At 43.0% G+C, this 15,355-nt stretch overlaps 1 protein-coding gene across 1 annotated transcript in view; it reads right to left on the bottom strand.

Annotated features, from left to right (window-relative positions):
• SHISA6 (shisa family member 6) overlaps positions 1 to 15,355 on the bottom strand; it is a gene marked incomplete at its 5' end in the record, with an annotated part of 267,860 nt that overhangs the window by 21,574 nt on the left and 230,931 nt on the right. Inside the window, one exon of the mRNA XM_009280183.1 lies at positions 5,676 to 5,738. Within this exon, the coding sequence (XP_009278458.1) occupies positions 5,676 to 5,738 (63 nt within the window). The remainder of the gene's footprint in view (positions 1 to 5,675; positions 5,739 to 15,355) is intronic.

Genomic DNA, 15,355 nt, shown 5'->3' with positions numbered 1-15,355 from the left:
AGAAAGAAAGAAAGAAAGAAAGAAAGAAAGAAAGAAAGAAAGAAAGAAAGAAAGAAAGAAAGAAAGAAAGAAAGAAAGAAAGAAAGAAAGAAAGAAAGAAAGAAAGAAAGAAAGAAAGAAAGAAAGAAAGAAAGAAAGAAAGAAAGAAAGAAAGAAAGAAAGAAAGAAAGAAAGAAAGAAAGAAAGAAAGAAAGAAAGAAAGAAAGAAAGAAAGAAAGAAAGAAAGAAAGAAAGAAGGAGAGAAAGAAAGAAAGAAAGAGAAAGGATGTATGGAGGATGGATGCATGGATGGATGGAAGAAAAGAAGAAAGAAAGAGAAACAAAGGAAGGAAGGAAGGAAGGAAGGAAGGAAGGAATATAAAAAAGACACACACATACATGCATATGTATATAGGAATTCGTTTAAAGTTCACATGGGTACAGCTATAAAATGAAATTTGCCTCCATCAGAGCAAACCCAGGTATCATCTATGGAAAAATACCTGGCCAAATTAAAAACTTGATGTGAAGCCATTTGTTGCTTATGGTGGTTTACCAAGTATTTTTTGAGGTGATTATCAAATGCAATGAACTGACATAAAAATTATGATATAAACTTCCTACTAACGATATTATTTAGCAATGTGCTTGTTATTTATATAGATGTAAAAAATGTTTATACAAGACTCTTTTGGTTAGCATAATTAAATATGCACTAAATATAATGTGATTAAACTTCAGTAGCAGTAAAAAATAATGTAATAAGCTTTACAGAAACTGAGCCCAGGCAGTCAACATATATTTCTGTTATAGCTAATGCTACACTGCCTCAGTTCTGTTTTGTGCCCCTAGCTTCTTTTTTTTTTTTCACATTTTAATGTTTTTATAGGAAAATAATTTTATGTGCTTATTTTGTATAAAGACTGAATAGCTGAGCAAGATGAATTAATGTATCAAAAGGTTTATCTGCTTTTCATATGTAAAACTTAGTTGTGCTTAGAAACTAGTACTTGAGCGCTCACATTCACCTTTTACATACAAAATCACTACATTTCCAAAAACTGCTGTAGAGTTCTTCATTTGCAGGTAAAATCTGCAGCTGATGTAAAACTAAAATCTAGAGCTAAGGAAACCCACATCAAACTTCTGATTTCAGTGGAATTGAGGTCTGAAGTCCATCACTGAAAGCAGAATTTAGGCTGAGGTTTCTAAAGGTCTGTAGATACCTCTACGATGGGACATTCAGTGTCCTAGAAGTGAATTAGGTGCATGAATAGACCCACACCAGAAGAAAATCAACAGACTTCTTCAAGATGTGGGATACTCAAAGTCATGCTGGCTAATTCAGAGCCCTCAACAACAGCAGGAATTAAATCCTGGTATTGCAGGCCATGGGTTGATGGACTCATTTGCCTGTGGTCATTTCTCTTGATCTCCATTGGAAATTGTCTTCCCCAACAAATCACATTTTCCAAAAACAAGACAGATTACGTTTCACACCTTGCGAACCCTCTGTGCCAGCCAGGCAGGGAGAAAAGGGAGACTCTTCTCACTCCGTGCTAACTGTGCTGCGAACAGCAGTATGCTAATTAAATGATAGCAGCCTGGCAGAAACGATTATATGCGATCCCACCATTAATTAGTAGTTATTCCTTCCTGCATTGGAAGAGTTCAGTGTAATCACATCAGTGATCTCACGGCCACACAACCCAGTGCGACGGGCATACCCTTTGCATTGAGAAGCTGTGCGCCATGAGTGGCAACCTCCCAAGCCAGGTTAAAACAGAGGGTCTTGGAGTTTTAACCCTGGGAACCTGAAGTTGAAGCTGAACAGCTCAGAGAGCTAAGGTCAAATCTGCTTTTTCATTTTTTTCCTGGCTCCTTGTGAGCATAGGTTGTCCTTATCCCCTTTTATTTGTTTCTTTGCAGGTAAAAAACTGCCACAGTAATACAAGGCCGTGCCTGCGTATGGTGCTGATAGACATCATGTGCATTCACAGAGGGCCTATGACAGTGGCATCTGCAGGGAGCAGGACGCAGGCAACCAGATAGCATCAGTTCCATGGAAACAGATGTTTACCATCCTCTGCCTTTCTCAGCTGAACAAAGACAATGTTGGTGATAGGGATACAGCAGGTTGTTCCCAGAACGCTGTTTGGTGGAATGGCTGCCCCACTGCACATCTGGATCAGTCCTGCACACTATGATCCTGTTATGACTCCCAAGACCTTTGGGGAAATGAATGGGTTGGTGTCATTTGGTCTACTTTTGCAAAGGACTAGCCAGTACAGGAAGGTGAAAGGGAAGCCCAGGGAACTTGGCTTTCATCCCTCCTCCATGAGGAGGTCTCCTGCGGAGCCCTGGGCCCCATGTCTGCCACAACTGGGTTGTGGAAAGCCTCCGCTGCTCAGTTCTATGAGTTTAGAGACTCATTGTAATGGGAATTATAGGAGAAGGTAAGAAACCTGTGAAGTTCCTATGATGGTAAAACACAGGAGAGAGATCACCAGCCCACAGCAGCTGAGCTCTCATCCTGACAGGTATTCCAGTTTTCAACATCTCATGCTTCCCTTCACAGATACCAGGTCAAGTACATCCTTGCTGGGTGAGGCAGTCCTTGGGGAAGCTGTAGGGAGCTCCTCCAGGCACGGGAGGGATTTTCTGGCTGTTCAGGCTGAAGTGTTGTTTGTTTGGTGGCATGTCACCTACACCCACTGCCCTGTTTACTCTACGCTGGTAGCCTGAGAACCTTTCTCTGCTTGTTTTATTTCAGTTAAGAGTGAACTGAACTTGGGCCATGTGCAACAAAGGGCATGTCTTGAGGTTTACACTGGCTTCTTTCCCTTCTGCTCCTTTCAGTTCGTGTCACTGCATGGTGGGTGCTAGACACAGGCTAAGGGACAGAGCTCATGAACATGGTGCTCAGAAAGACGGGTCATGTCCACCTACAAAATTGCATAATCACACAGAAAATGTACACCATATCCTACCCAGGAAGGGAATTAAATTAAACCTGTGGCATTGCTGAACTATCTCAGAATTTCAGCAGTAATTATGAATACTGCAAGCTCTTTTGGTGCCTTATTTGAAAGGTCCAAATATCTTTTTAGACTCACCAAGCAATGGCTCACCAGCAACAGCACACAGGAATTCCATGAACAAAAGTGTCCATGACCATATGGGTAACTTAGGAATAAAATATAACTCTGAATCATACAGTTATTTATAGTCAGATCATTCAAGTCACTTTGTACAACCAAACTATTAAGATACAGTAAATGCAAGAAATGAGTGGAGGAAAAACATGAAAGTTTCTAATCCAGGGTCATGAGTCTATCTGCTTTGATTTTTGTCTCTCAAGTACATAAAAAAGAAAAGCATCTGTCAGGGCCAGAGAGAAGTTTAACTGTTTTAGCACGTTGTTACCTTGAGCTACCGAATGCAATAGGGACCTGATGGTGGAGCGACATTAAAACTTCTGGGCAGAGAGACAGGTAAACGGGACTCACCTGGCTCTGCTGGGGCAGATCTCAGAACCCAGCATGTGCTAGATTTGAAGGACAAGCAGTAAGGCCAGAGAGAAAACAATACAATTTCAACCCTATTACTCCATCTTTTTCTTCTTTTCTTTTTCTCAGTAAAGTAAAAAAGTAGACAAAATAAGTAGTCTGAAGAGCATTTGAGGTTGTCAATTCAGGTTCAATAAATATGCCTGTGTTACTGCCAGGTTTAAAGCTGACATTGTTTCTCCTGTGTTTTTTGGAAGACGGAATAAAAACCCCTAATAATGTAGTCTTACAACTGAAAGCAACTTGCAGGCTGAGGAGCTGCCTCTAGGAAGGAGAAACACCAAAGGTTTTAGGTGACCTTTTCAAGGGCAATTGTTCTCCCACCTTTTTTTGTGACAAAGCAGCATGGAAATTTCTATACAAGAACACACAACTCACAACAAATCAATTCCAGAATAGTTATCAAGATGAAGCTTCAGAATTAAAAACAAATGCCAGAACTATAAGAGTAACAAAAAGAGAGATCCAGAGCTGCAAGAAGTGTATATTAAGACGAGATTTACCCATCACTGACTGGTTCCCCAGCAGAAGGAAGGTTCCAGTTGCAAATGCTGGAGGAATATATCGCATTCAAAAGGTAAAGGGTGCAGGGAAGAATAAGGACAAGACCAAGACAAGGTAGCAGCAGAAGAGGGAAGAAAGCAGAGCGGACCTGGGCGTTCATTCAGAGGTTGGACTGATTGCACAGAGACAGGGGGAACCACTGATTTGGGTGGCAGTGGCTGGTGTGAATTTGGATGGAGCCAGGAAGCTGCAGGTGATTTGACTGTGTGGTCTGTGATTGCTACGATGCAGGGAGGGACATGCTGCCCACACTTAGCTGCTAATCTGGGGCCAAGGAAATCAAAAGGAGGAGGCAGCTAGGGCAAGGGAGGCAGAAGGGCTGAAGGGACAGGGCTAAGCAGAGAGAGGCAGGGTTTCTGCCCACGGAAGAAGTGAAGAAACATTTCCAGGCTGGGATGAGATGGTGGAAACAAAGGGGAGAACAAATCTTTGAATGGCATCTGAACTCTTGAAACTGGCTAAAGGATGACATGGGGCATCCCCAAGTTTATTAGGTCAGGAGGGCTGGATAGAGAGGTGCCAATAAATGTGCTGAACCATGTGCAGAGGTAAGACAAACGAAAATCGTGGTTTTTCAGAGCTCAGCAAGAGCACTGCCAGAAGGGGTATTAACACACATGAAGCTGTTTGGGTACAAAGACCAAACCCAGGGAAGCTTTGGAGGAATTCTGGAAGGGCTGCTCTCACCCTTTAGAGGGATGACCAGACAGGTTATATGGTAGTGATAGGCTGCCCCAGACATCTCCTGAGGTGTCATTTCTGAGGTTATGGGGATAGGTCAGTGCTGGTCCATACTGTGGTGGGAGTAGGGACATGAAAGGTGCTCTGGGTTTCATAATAAAATATTATTTTATTATAATATTGTTTTCACAATAAAGTAAAAGGGATTTGAAAGGGCATGAAAGCAACCACTGGAACTGGTTTAGAAAGAGGCAATTCTGTTTATGAAAGTGGGCAGGGGGAGTCCTGAATCTCTTAATGGTCTTTACCTATCCTGCATACTAGAAACTAGACAGACATTGTGCAGTGAATCAGGGGCTTCAGTAGGTTATCCCAACCAGAGCCATGCAAGTATGGGGTGGACAGCTTGGATTTAGCTGTGAACCTAAACTCTGGCCACATATTGTTATGCCAAAATCATGTCAGCTTAGGAGCCCTTGTCCCATGTTCACTGTCCTTCTAACCTATCTTAGAAATAGCACAAGCAGCACTATAAGTTGAGTGGCTTGGCTGACAAGATGGACTTTTCTTTGGTTATCATTTTTACTGTTTTGGGTGGTTAAATCTGACAGCACCTTGCTGATGTGGAAGGGAGAAAGGAGCAATCAGACATGGGGAAACACAAAGTTGACAGGTAAACTTATAAAAGACTGGGCCATATTTCATTGTGCACACTTTTTAAAAATATGGTCCTATGTTTAATGTTAATGGAAACCATCATTCATGCATCATTGCCATAGGAACATTTCTATTAACATTAAACATACTTTGATACCAGTAAATGTTACTGGCTGGCAGAGGAAAGTTACAACGTGTGTAATTTTGCTCTTTGTTTTCTCTTACCATGTGTAGGTGTCTGGGTGGCACTGTTTAGTATCAGGTGATTATAATTTTGTTCTTGGTCATCTGAAATTCACAGAAAAAAAAATCCCTTTAAGAAATGGCTTAGCATACCCACTGATCTGCAGATGATAATTACAGCTCACAGTATTCACAGGAAATCTCAGCATGATTAAAGAAAGGAGAAGAAAATGCTTAAGAAAGCAGAAGATTCTGTTATGTAGTTCACTTAAAATTCCAGATGCAAGAAGAACACGATAATGGGAAACTGCTCCCATTCTGCTGAGCCTGCAAATTAGAGTTATCTGCAAAGGTAAGAAGCATGTCCAGACAGGAACAAACCACAACCAGTGTACCAACATCGGTAGTGTGTTCCTGGGAACTGCTGGAACCTCACAGCCCCTACTCCACTGCTCCACCTCCATCCAGCAGGGAGGTTTTCAGGAAGTTAGCCCCAACTACACGGGAAAGAGACTCCCCCACTGTGACCGCAACCACAACAACAATGTCCTGTGTGAGTACAGGGAAAGATCAAATAAGTGGCCTCATAAATGCAGGAGGTAAACAGCTGCACATGGGCTGTAGATGTCCCTCCCCTGAGAAGTGAGAATCCTGTAAGACCTGATGCATTCAGTATTCGATGCACCGTGCTGCGAAGTAGGAGGAATGATCAATGGCAGAACAACTGCTACTATTGTGGTTAGTAACTACTCTTTGGGTTGGAAAACAACTTTCTTTCTTTCTCACTGTAATAAAACCATTAGATAAGTGACTGCTGATAAACTTCTATCATCTTTAGTTTCCAGACAAGCCTTCAATAAGGAATGAACTCTTTGTCTGGATCTTTACAACCCCTTGTGGAACTGTAGTAATGTAGGGAGAGAAGAGATTTCAAGAAATATTGCATCTCATGCTCTCCCAGTGCAGGATGGGCTAGTCTGATGTCTAGTCTGCTATTCTTAAAAACCTATCATGGATATTTCACTTTTTCCCCAAATCTGTTTCATTAGGTCTTTCTTACTGCTTTTTAGGCCAATTGCTTCATTCCTGTCTACCAGGGACATGGAGAAAATCCCCCTTATTTCTGCAATAGCTCTTTACAACAAAGCTGTTACTATGTGTTCTCTTAACTTTATTCTTCAAGCTAAACAATGCCATTTCCTTTATGTTTCCCTATAAAACTTGCTTTGCCTTTGGTTATTGTTGTTCTAGCATCCTGTGCTCTCTCCGATTGACCTAGATCCTTCTCAAGTTTGGAATACAGTCTGGGACATGTTTCTGAGAAGAGACCTTACCAGTACAGAGTGGAGTGGCTGGATTTTTCCCAGTCTCTTGTTCACACAAAACTTGTATGATATTTTTCTTTTCCTGGTTCATTTAAAGTTTGTGATCCTTTATGATTCCTTATTGCTTTTCCAAAGAACTGCTACCTGTCCAAATGTTCTTCAACATATACAAGGTTTTTTAGTATACCTGTTTCAGTCCAATGCGTAACATTTTTCTCCATTTAATCAATTTCTTTTCAGTCTATTTCTCCAATTTGTCAAGAACAATTTAAATTCTAATCCCATCCTCTAATAGACTTATGGTCATCCAAGCTTCATCTGCAAATTTAATAAGCAAATTCCTTTTCCACCTGTAACAAAAAGACTAAATTCAGAACCACATCAGTTCATCCTTCTACTGATATTTAGTTACCTTTTATGGTTAGTCAGCCATTATGGCATCTACCCTATAGAAGTTCATTAATAACATGCTTCTCACATTAGTCTCACATTACTTTCCCAGAAACTGCTGAAAATCTTGCTAAGGTCATGATCCTTAATACAAGCTATTTCTGCCTGGCCACAAAACACAGTAAAAAATAAAAATAAGATTAGCTTGACATGATTTGTTTCTGAGAAGTCCCTGATGGCCGCTACTTTATCTCACTGGAAACTCATCTCCCTGCACAGCATGCTGAATATCTGTGTACAGCCAGGATTAAAATCAGAGGTTATTTATTCGGATGACAACAGACTGGGCACCTTAGCTTGCTTACTTCTCCATCTAGAAAACAGGCACTCATTATATACACAGACAGCTGAAAATACAGAAAGGATATTAGCTTAGCTACCAGTATGTGATGAGCAAACCTTGAAAGGAGACCAAGTTCACACAGACACCTAAAGTGCCCTTGAATAAATGGCCTACAGGTCGCCTAAGTTAGAATTTTCCTTTGGATCCTCCATTGCTGGTTACTTTTAGCAAGAAAACATCCTGCAGTAACTACTTTTGTGACTTTACTTCAGTTTCTGTTCCTCCATATGGTCTAATTTCACTTTAACATGAAAACTGGACCAGAGGATGGGTGGGACAAGTAAAAAAAATGCATATTTCTGGAACCCCTGTAACCGTCTGGAGGCATTTTCAGAGATATGGGATCTGATGGGACACTTTCCATCTAGTTTCCAGCAAGCATGATACAGAATCCTGCTCACTAATTTCTGCATTAGGTTTTAACTGTTTCTGGAGTTCAAACAGACCTTCTCAGTAATATGATTTTAAAAGACTGTATGTGATGGTAAGTCTGATACATGCCTAAAAGAAATAGCTGCAGTATTTTTAGTCTTCATTACCAAAAACCACAATATACTTTAGGTCTTAAGTGAATCATCTGACTTCAACTCCTATTAGATCTTTCATATTTTTTGGTGGGACGAAGGAAACAATTTCTTACTAGAAAACTCTTCCACATGTAGGTATTTCTAGATCATGAGGCTTGCCAATCATCAACTTGATTATTCTCTTAGATAATCTAAATATTCTGTGCTTCTGAAAAGCTGTGGGGCTAAGGTCTGGGCCGGTATCTATAGACTTAATCAGATTCGGTTCATGACATTGTCAAGCCGAAATGTGTTTTGAATATTACTGTTAGACTGGTGTTTAGTCATTATAGCCAGCAATGGGGGTGCTGGGACTGCCAGACACACAGCTTTGGAGCAGTCTCCTCTATGCAGAATTTTTAGGGTTTTTGGCTGCAAAGGCAGCTGTTTTGTACAGTGTACATTAGGGATGTCTGTGTCCTGAGAACAACTGTGTCTCTCTTACGGCAGGTTTTCTGTTATCAAGTTCATAAAATCACAGAATCACTGAGGCTGGAGGCACCTCTGGAGATCGTCTCGTCCAACCCCCTGCTCAAAACAGGGTCAGCTAGAGCCCAGGACCTTGTTCATTAGGGTTTTGAATACCTCCAAGGATGGAGACTCCAAATCCTCTCTGCAAATCCTCTTCCAGTGTTCAGCCACCCTCACAGTAAGAAAGTCTTTTCTTATGTTTAAGTGGAATTTTCTGTACTACAATTTGTGCTCATTGCCTCTTGCCCTGTCACTGGGCACCACTGAGAAGAGCCTAGCTCTGTCTTCTTTACTTACCCATCAGTTATTTACATACATTGATGAGATCCCCCTAAACCTTCTCTTCTCCAGGCTGAAAAGACCCAGGTCTCAGCCTCTCCCATAACAACAGATGCTCCAGTCCCTTAAACATCTTCCTGGCCTTTTGCTGGACCCACTCTAGCTCGTCCGTGTCTCTCCAGTACTGATGAGCCCATCACTGGTCCCAGCACTACAGATGTTTCTTACCAGTACTGAGCAGAGGGGAAGGATCATCTCCCTTGACCTACTGGCAACACTCCTCCAAATGCAGTCCAGGATGCTGGTGGCCTTCTTTGCCACAAGGGCACATTGCTAGCTCATGTTCAGCTTGGTGTCCATCATGTATTTTATTGGTTATTTTACCCACAATTTATTACCTTATTTATAAGTTATTAAATCTATTTTTGAAAGTTGCAAACTAGGTAGTGAGTAATGAGCCTGTTGTACTTTTTTGGTGACCTCTCCTTGACATTTGCAGCTGATGTGTTCATTGAGCATGACTGAATTGCTATACAGCCACTTCTCTCCTGAAAGCCTTAGAAAGTGAGATACTTCCCCAGGAGGTCTCCATCCTTCCACATGCTTTGTATAGTAGCTTGTGGTTCCTATGCTAGTCCTTCTGGGTTTCAGCCAGGTGTAGGGCTGCAGTCATGCAGCGTAGCTAGGGAAAGCAAGGACTTCCAGCCTGGCTACAGCAAAGTTAATTTACAAATCAAATCGCAGAAAACATCCAAACATCCAAACTGTTTGTCCTTTTCTTAAATAATGTTGCTTACACACTACAGGAGCTGACAGATAAAAGGTTACACAGAGATGGAGACACTTGTGTGTGTGAAATGCAAGCATTTAAAACAGTAGCAGACATAACTTGAACACATTAATTGTTGCAGAAGGGAAACAACAGAGGCTTCTCTCTCCTGAAAACAGAGTACTCCAATGCAGTCACTTACTCTCACAGCCTCGCTCCTTGGTGAAATTGTGTCTTCACTGAGGACAATTACACCTGCATCTACATGAAAAGGAACTATTGTCTTCGGATTCTGATCAGCTTTCCATTTCACCCCAAATACTTTCTCTCTCTCTCTCTCTCTCCTTCCTCTCTCTCTCCTTCCCTTCCCTTCCCTTCCCTTCCCTTCCCTTCCCTTCCCTTCCCTTCCCTTTTTTTCCCTCTAAAAAATGCAGGTGCTTTGAGGCTACTGCTTAAGAAATATCATCCAAAATAGTCAGACCCTGAATTATTGGCATTTTCATGTGGCTGAGCTAATCAGGCATCTGAATGCAGCACTGGGCTTCATTTACCACTTCTGTAGCCTATTGTAAACACTTTCTAAGCAATAAAATGCTTTAAAATGATGGCTGAGCCTTCCTGTACCTCTTCAGGTTTAACAAGATAATGCTGTTAATTGTGAAGTGCCAGTTAGGCAGAAGCATATCTATTGTAGAGACAAGTATCTGAGTTCAAAGCTATTTACTAGGAAACTCCATTAGGGAAATAAAGGATTCACAGTGCTCTGAATTGCCAGACCACAATATGAAATTTCTGAGCACAGCTGGAGGAGCAATCAGATACAATAACCAGCAGAAAGAATGAGACATTTTACTGGCTGAAGGGAAACAAGTGCTCCCAGCCCCTTTGCAATATGGGAGAAGACACGTGGACAGTCAGCGGTTTTAAGGGCTTCAGGTTTTTTTCCAAAGGAAATGGGTTCACTTAGTAGGGACAGAACAAAATGCTGCATCCCACACGATTTTATCTGTGGTCTATACGTGAATTCAGTAACCGCTGCTCTGGGAAATACAACTTTTCACCCATTTGGGGAAGGGGAGTCTGTGATGCGGTGCATTTATGAAAGGAGAAGGGAAGATGCTGTTGGAGGGGATGAGATACTGCAGGGAGAAAGAGAAATCTGTAGATACTGGGAATTGCTAAGGAACAAGTTTCTGCCTAGATGGCCTTGCTGCCGTGCTGAGGTGGCCCTTCTTCTGCAGCTACCAACCTGCCTAAGCACTCCAGAATATCTCAGTGCTACTGGGCGGGGTCCACCAGTAAGTACCTGCGTTAGCTTAGAGTAGAGTGAAACCAACCCAAATGTAGGCTGCTGCTGACAGGAGCAGGGCAGCCCCATTTCCTGCCCTGACCGTGTCCCTGCAGGAGAGCCTGTACAGCTGCCCCGCAAGCCCTGGGGAAGTGGCCCAGCTGAACATGCAACATGCACAGTACGTTCAGCCAGAGCGGTCCTCAACCAGGCTTTCCACCCTGCACCCCCACGGCCACCAGTGGCAGCACCCATGGGCCTTAGCACCCTACTTCTGCTGGTGGCAGTGACATCTTGGACCCTGAAAAGGACAAATCTTCTTCCAAGTTCAGCACCTAAGGAAACAAATGAGCCTGTGCACCACCACTGAGTCCTTGCTGTCTCTCCCCTCTCTATTGCTTCCTCACGTTTCTCCATGTCTCTCCATGGAGGTGACACTCAGATGGGCTGGCAGCCCAACACAGTCAGACCAGGTGTCTCCTGCAGGAAGAGGTGGTTTCTGCTGTGCCTGGAGTCAGGGCTCAGGCAGCTGTGTGAGAGGGGTTCAGGTGGTCTCCTAAACTTCCCCAAGAGCCTCTCTCCTTAGTTTCCCCAGCCTGTGTTTGAAGATGGAGAGGAGGGATCCCTTTATTAATTCTTGAAATTTCACAGAGAATGCAAGTGCATTTTTGAAAAGACTTAGTCTAGTGTCAGCTGTGGCATCTAACGACTGATTTCAAGAAGCTCAAGCATCTTTTCCACAGAGGACGATAAAACATGAAGCTATAATTTTCCCAGTGAATATGGAGAGTGCTTTATGGTCCTGCAGCAGCTGAGTGACTTTGGTGTTAGGGCAACATCAACTCCCTCAGAAGTCTCTGGGCAATGGTCACCGTGAGTGCCGAGAGCAAGTCAGGATCTGGCCCTGGGGACCTGAAAGCACCCCTAATGGGCAACTGAAATCAGAGCATCTGGGTTTGCTCCAGGGGTGGGATGGTGCTGGACAGCCCCTCATCCCCTTCTTCACAGAGGCAGAGATACCTCATCTGCTGAGGTATCGATCTCAGCATTGGAAAGGAACTCTTCTTCCCGTGGTCAAGACTGACAGCTCTGATTTGCAGCATAAATCACTAACTGAATTGTCTGTCTCAAGGTTCAAAACCCCGGGTAACTGATGAAGAAAACTTTAAATAGCCTCCAAAGAGTTCCCACTGCACTTCTTATCCAGGAGATACTCAAGAAACAATCCTTTTGCGTAAGGACTTAACCTTTCCTTTGGTACTTGTTTTTAGTCTCCTCCAGGGTATATTTTTTCAGTCTCAGGGATTTTGTATGAGTTTATTGTTAATAAAAACTAGATTAATTGTGTTCTATAATGGAAAAAATATCAAGTGTCAGAATATGGAAAGAAAACACTGTATTTTCCAGCCTGTCTTTCCTAATGAAGTTCCTTATAAAAATGGCAAAGCAAAGATATTTTTAATTTATGCCAACTGTATTACAGATATAGCATAGTTCTGACAGTCATGCAATATTTTGCATTAGTTTTTCAATATTTGTTAAAGTACTGGGAACTGCTCTGAAATCTATAGTCGACAGGACAAAAGAAATGGACTAAACAGGAGCAATCAGCCTATGAAATACAATTCCTTGCCTTCTGCCCCTCTGATCTTTTCAGCAACCTCAGCATTTGCCTACCTTCAACCTTATTCCCCAGCTGAGATTTTCAGAGAAGGATGTAACAAGCGGTTTATTTTTCTGATGACAAGATAAATGTTTGGCATTTGCACTAATGAAGAGAAAATCCCTTTCAAGGGCTAATCTTCCAGAGTACTTAAATACGACAAAAGACTTCAGGCTTTCGGAACTGAAAGAAATGCAGACCCCAAAGGCAAGGAGGAAAGCAGACCAAAAACTGATGATGAGAATATAAATGCTTTCGGCATAAAGCTACTCATTTATCATCTGCCTGCCCCCCTCTGGCATTTTCTATTCACAATTTGTAGTCCAGAGGGGAACCCTTGAGCAAATGTCCTTTAACTGCTGCTACGCTGGTCAAGCAAAGCTGAGCAGGGTGCCTGGGCAAGGAGAGGAGGCATCAACCCTTTGCTATGCAAAGTCTTTCCCCGTTAGTTTAGATTAGACAGAGATGGTGGCAGACAGCAGCTCCCAGCACTGGGGGCCATCCCAGGGAATTGGGGAGGCTAAGCCCGTGGTCCCCTCCTAAGGGAGGTCTGCCCAGCCAGCCAGGACTCTGCAGTGCTTTATCGGAGGTGATGAGCATATGAATATTTAGCCTAATAGATCATTAAATCCCAGCTGCCTTTCATGTACATTAGCCAATAACTAATTGCTTTATACTTTTATGCTGTGACTATCCTGCTTGCAGAGTGTTTCTGCACCTGGCTAATGATACCCGAACAAACTGACCCCTAAAAAAGGGACTGTAGCAAGGGGCACAGAAGACAAAAACAAAAATTAAGCTACTAGTAAAGTCAGCATGTCAGTCATTAAAGGGGTTGGAAATGCCAGATTAAAGGCTGTCCCCAAACCCTTAATTTGATATTCATTATGTCAGGTTTTTGTTCTACCATTCCAGCCTATTTTTCAACTGTAATCCTGTGACTCATTCATTGAACAGGATGCTCGGGGAATAAGGCAGCTATTCAAGAGTTATTTTAATCCTCATTAAGCGGTGAATGGCCCTGTTCTTTAGTATCCCACGCCATCCAAATCCTCCACTGATTATGGAGCTGTTATTTTCCATGCAGGCTTTCCTCTAGCACTCATCTAAGCCTCCCAAACAGCTTCCAGACTCCCATTGCAGGTAGGGTGGGGTCTGTCAGCCCCAGATTTAAGCTGAGTCAGAGAGCAATTGTACTTGCATCTGCAAGGTTTTATTACTTTTGAGGAACAGCCACGGAACACTCAGGTCAGATTTTTCAGATCACACAGGGGATTTGTAATAGGATTTTGCAAGCATAAATCAGATGCTAATTAATCATACCACTTTTGTGGGGAAGGTAAGGCAGGTGCAACTGTTCCTGATTTACATGTGGGGAAAATGATGAAGGCGTGTGGAATCACGTCCCTGTGGCCACACAGTAACACAAGGAGGACTGGAAATGCTCCCCCCAGCCCAGTTCAACCCCAGGCGTGTTACTCTTCATCACAACCCTGCTGGCCACAGCAGCGAGAGCACACCCTGCCTGATTATGGCTGTGGCAGCTTGCTGGAGCTCAACACTTTTGAAAATCATGTTGCAGGTGTTTGAAACTTAAGGAACAAGAAACCAAAGTGACTTTGAAAGGCTCTGATTAACTGACTAGCTCAGCTTCCTCCAGGCCTTTCCCACAAGGCAGACCCTGATGTTTCACCCACATCAGCAGAGCCTCCCAGGAGTGCCCCAGCATCCTCCGACAGAAGCTCCCCTCCTGCCCACCCCGCTGTGTGCCCTCCTGAGCAGCATCACTGAGGGCAGCCGAAGCTGCTGCCACCCGCACGGTTGCATGGATATTCCGTGTTTCGCTGGCATAGCAAGGTCAGGCAGGAGGCTAGTGTTTCTCGCACCTGGAGCTGCTGCAGACTTGTCAGCAGGATTTTCACTGTGGACTTGGCTGCAGGAACTCCCTGGCAGTGGCAAGGGAGAAGTCTGGTTCACCTGGACACCAGTCAAGTGCTTGCCCTGCCCGCCTCCTGGAGCTGTCATTTGGTGCCTCATGCTCCTCACATCTTGGGACCGCTACAAGCCTCCTTCACTATACAGCAGTGACTCATGCCCGGAGCTACTCTGTCCAAGCAGTGCTCAAGGCAGATATTTTATTTGCAAAATATCCACCAAGTAACTAAAAACTGTATGAGTTAACATTTCACAGGAAACTTCAACTCATCCATTTGCTACTTTTGACCTCTTGTTTTTACAGTTTAAATGGAAGTCTTTCTAAACTGTAAGTACTTACACATACTTACCGGCAGAGTTTAGTGTACCCAGAAAAGGAAGGAAATGGCAGAAACCATCGCTCTGGATGAAGTACTTGCTATAACCAAGCAAGTTCCTGATGTAAAACTACGATTTTACTGTTGGGCTTGCTACAAATAGTGTTTCTTATCAGTAGGGGTTTTGTCCTGGTTTCGGCTGGGATAGAGTTAATTTTCTTCCTAGTAGCTGGTACAGTGCTGTGTTTTGGATTTAGGATGAGAACAATGTTGATAACGCACCGATGTTTTAGTTGTTGCTGAGCAGTGCTTACAC

Source organism: Aptenodytes forsteri, unplaced genomic scaffold (assembly GCF_000699145.1).
Source record: "Aptenodytes forsteri isolate BGI_AS27 unplaced genomic scaffold, ASM69914v1 Scaffold707, whole genome shotgun sequence".
Taxonomy (NCBI): Eukaryota; Metazoa; Chordata; class Aves; order Sphenisciformes; family Spheniscidae; genus Aptenodytes; species Aptenodytes forsteri.
The sequence above is the reverse complement of the archived record's forward strand: the minus strand, read 5'-3'. Positions and strand labels throughout refer to the sequence as shown.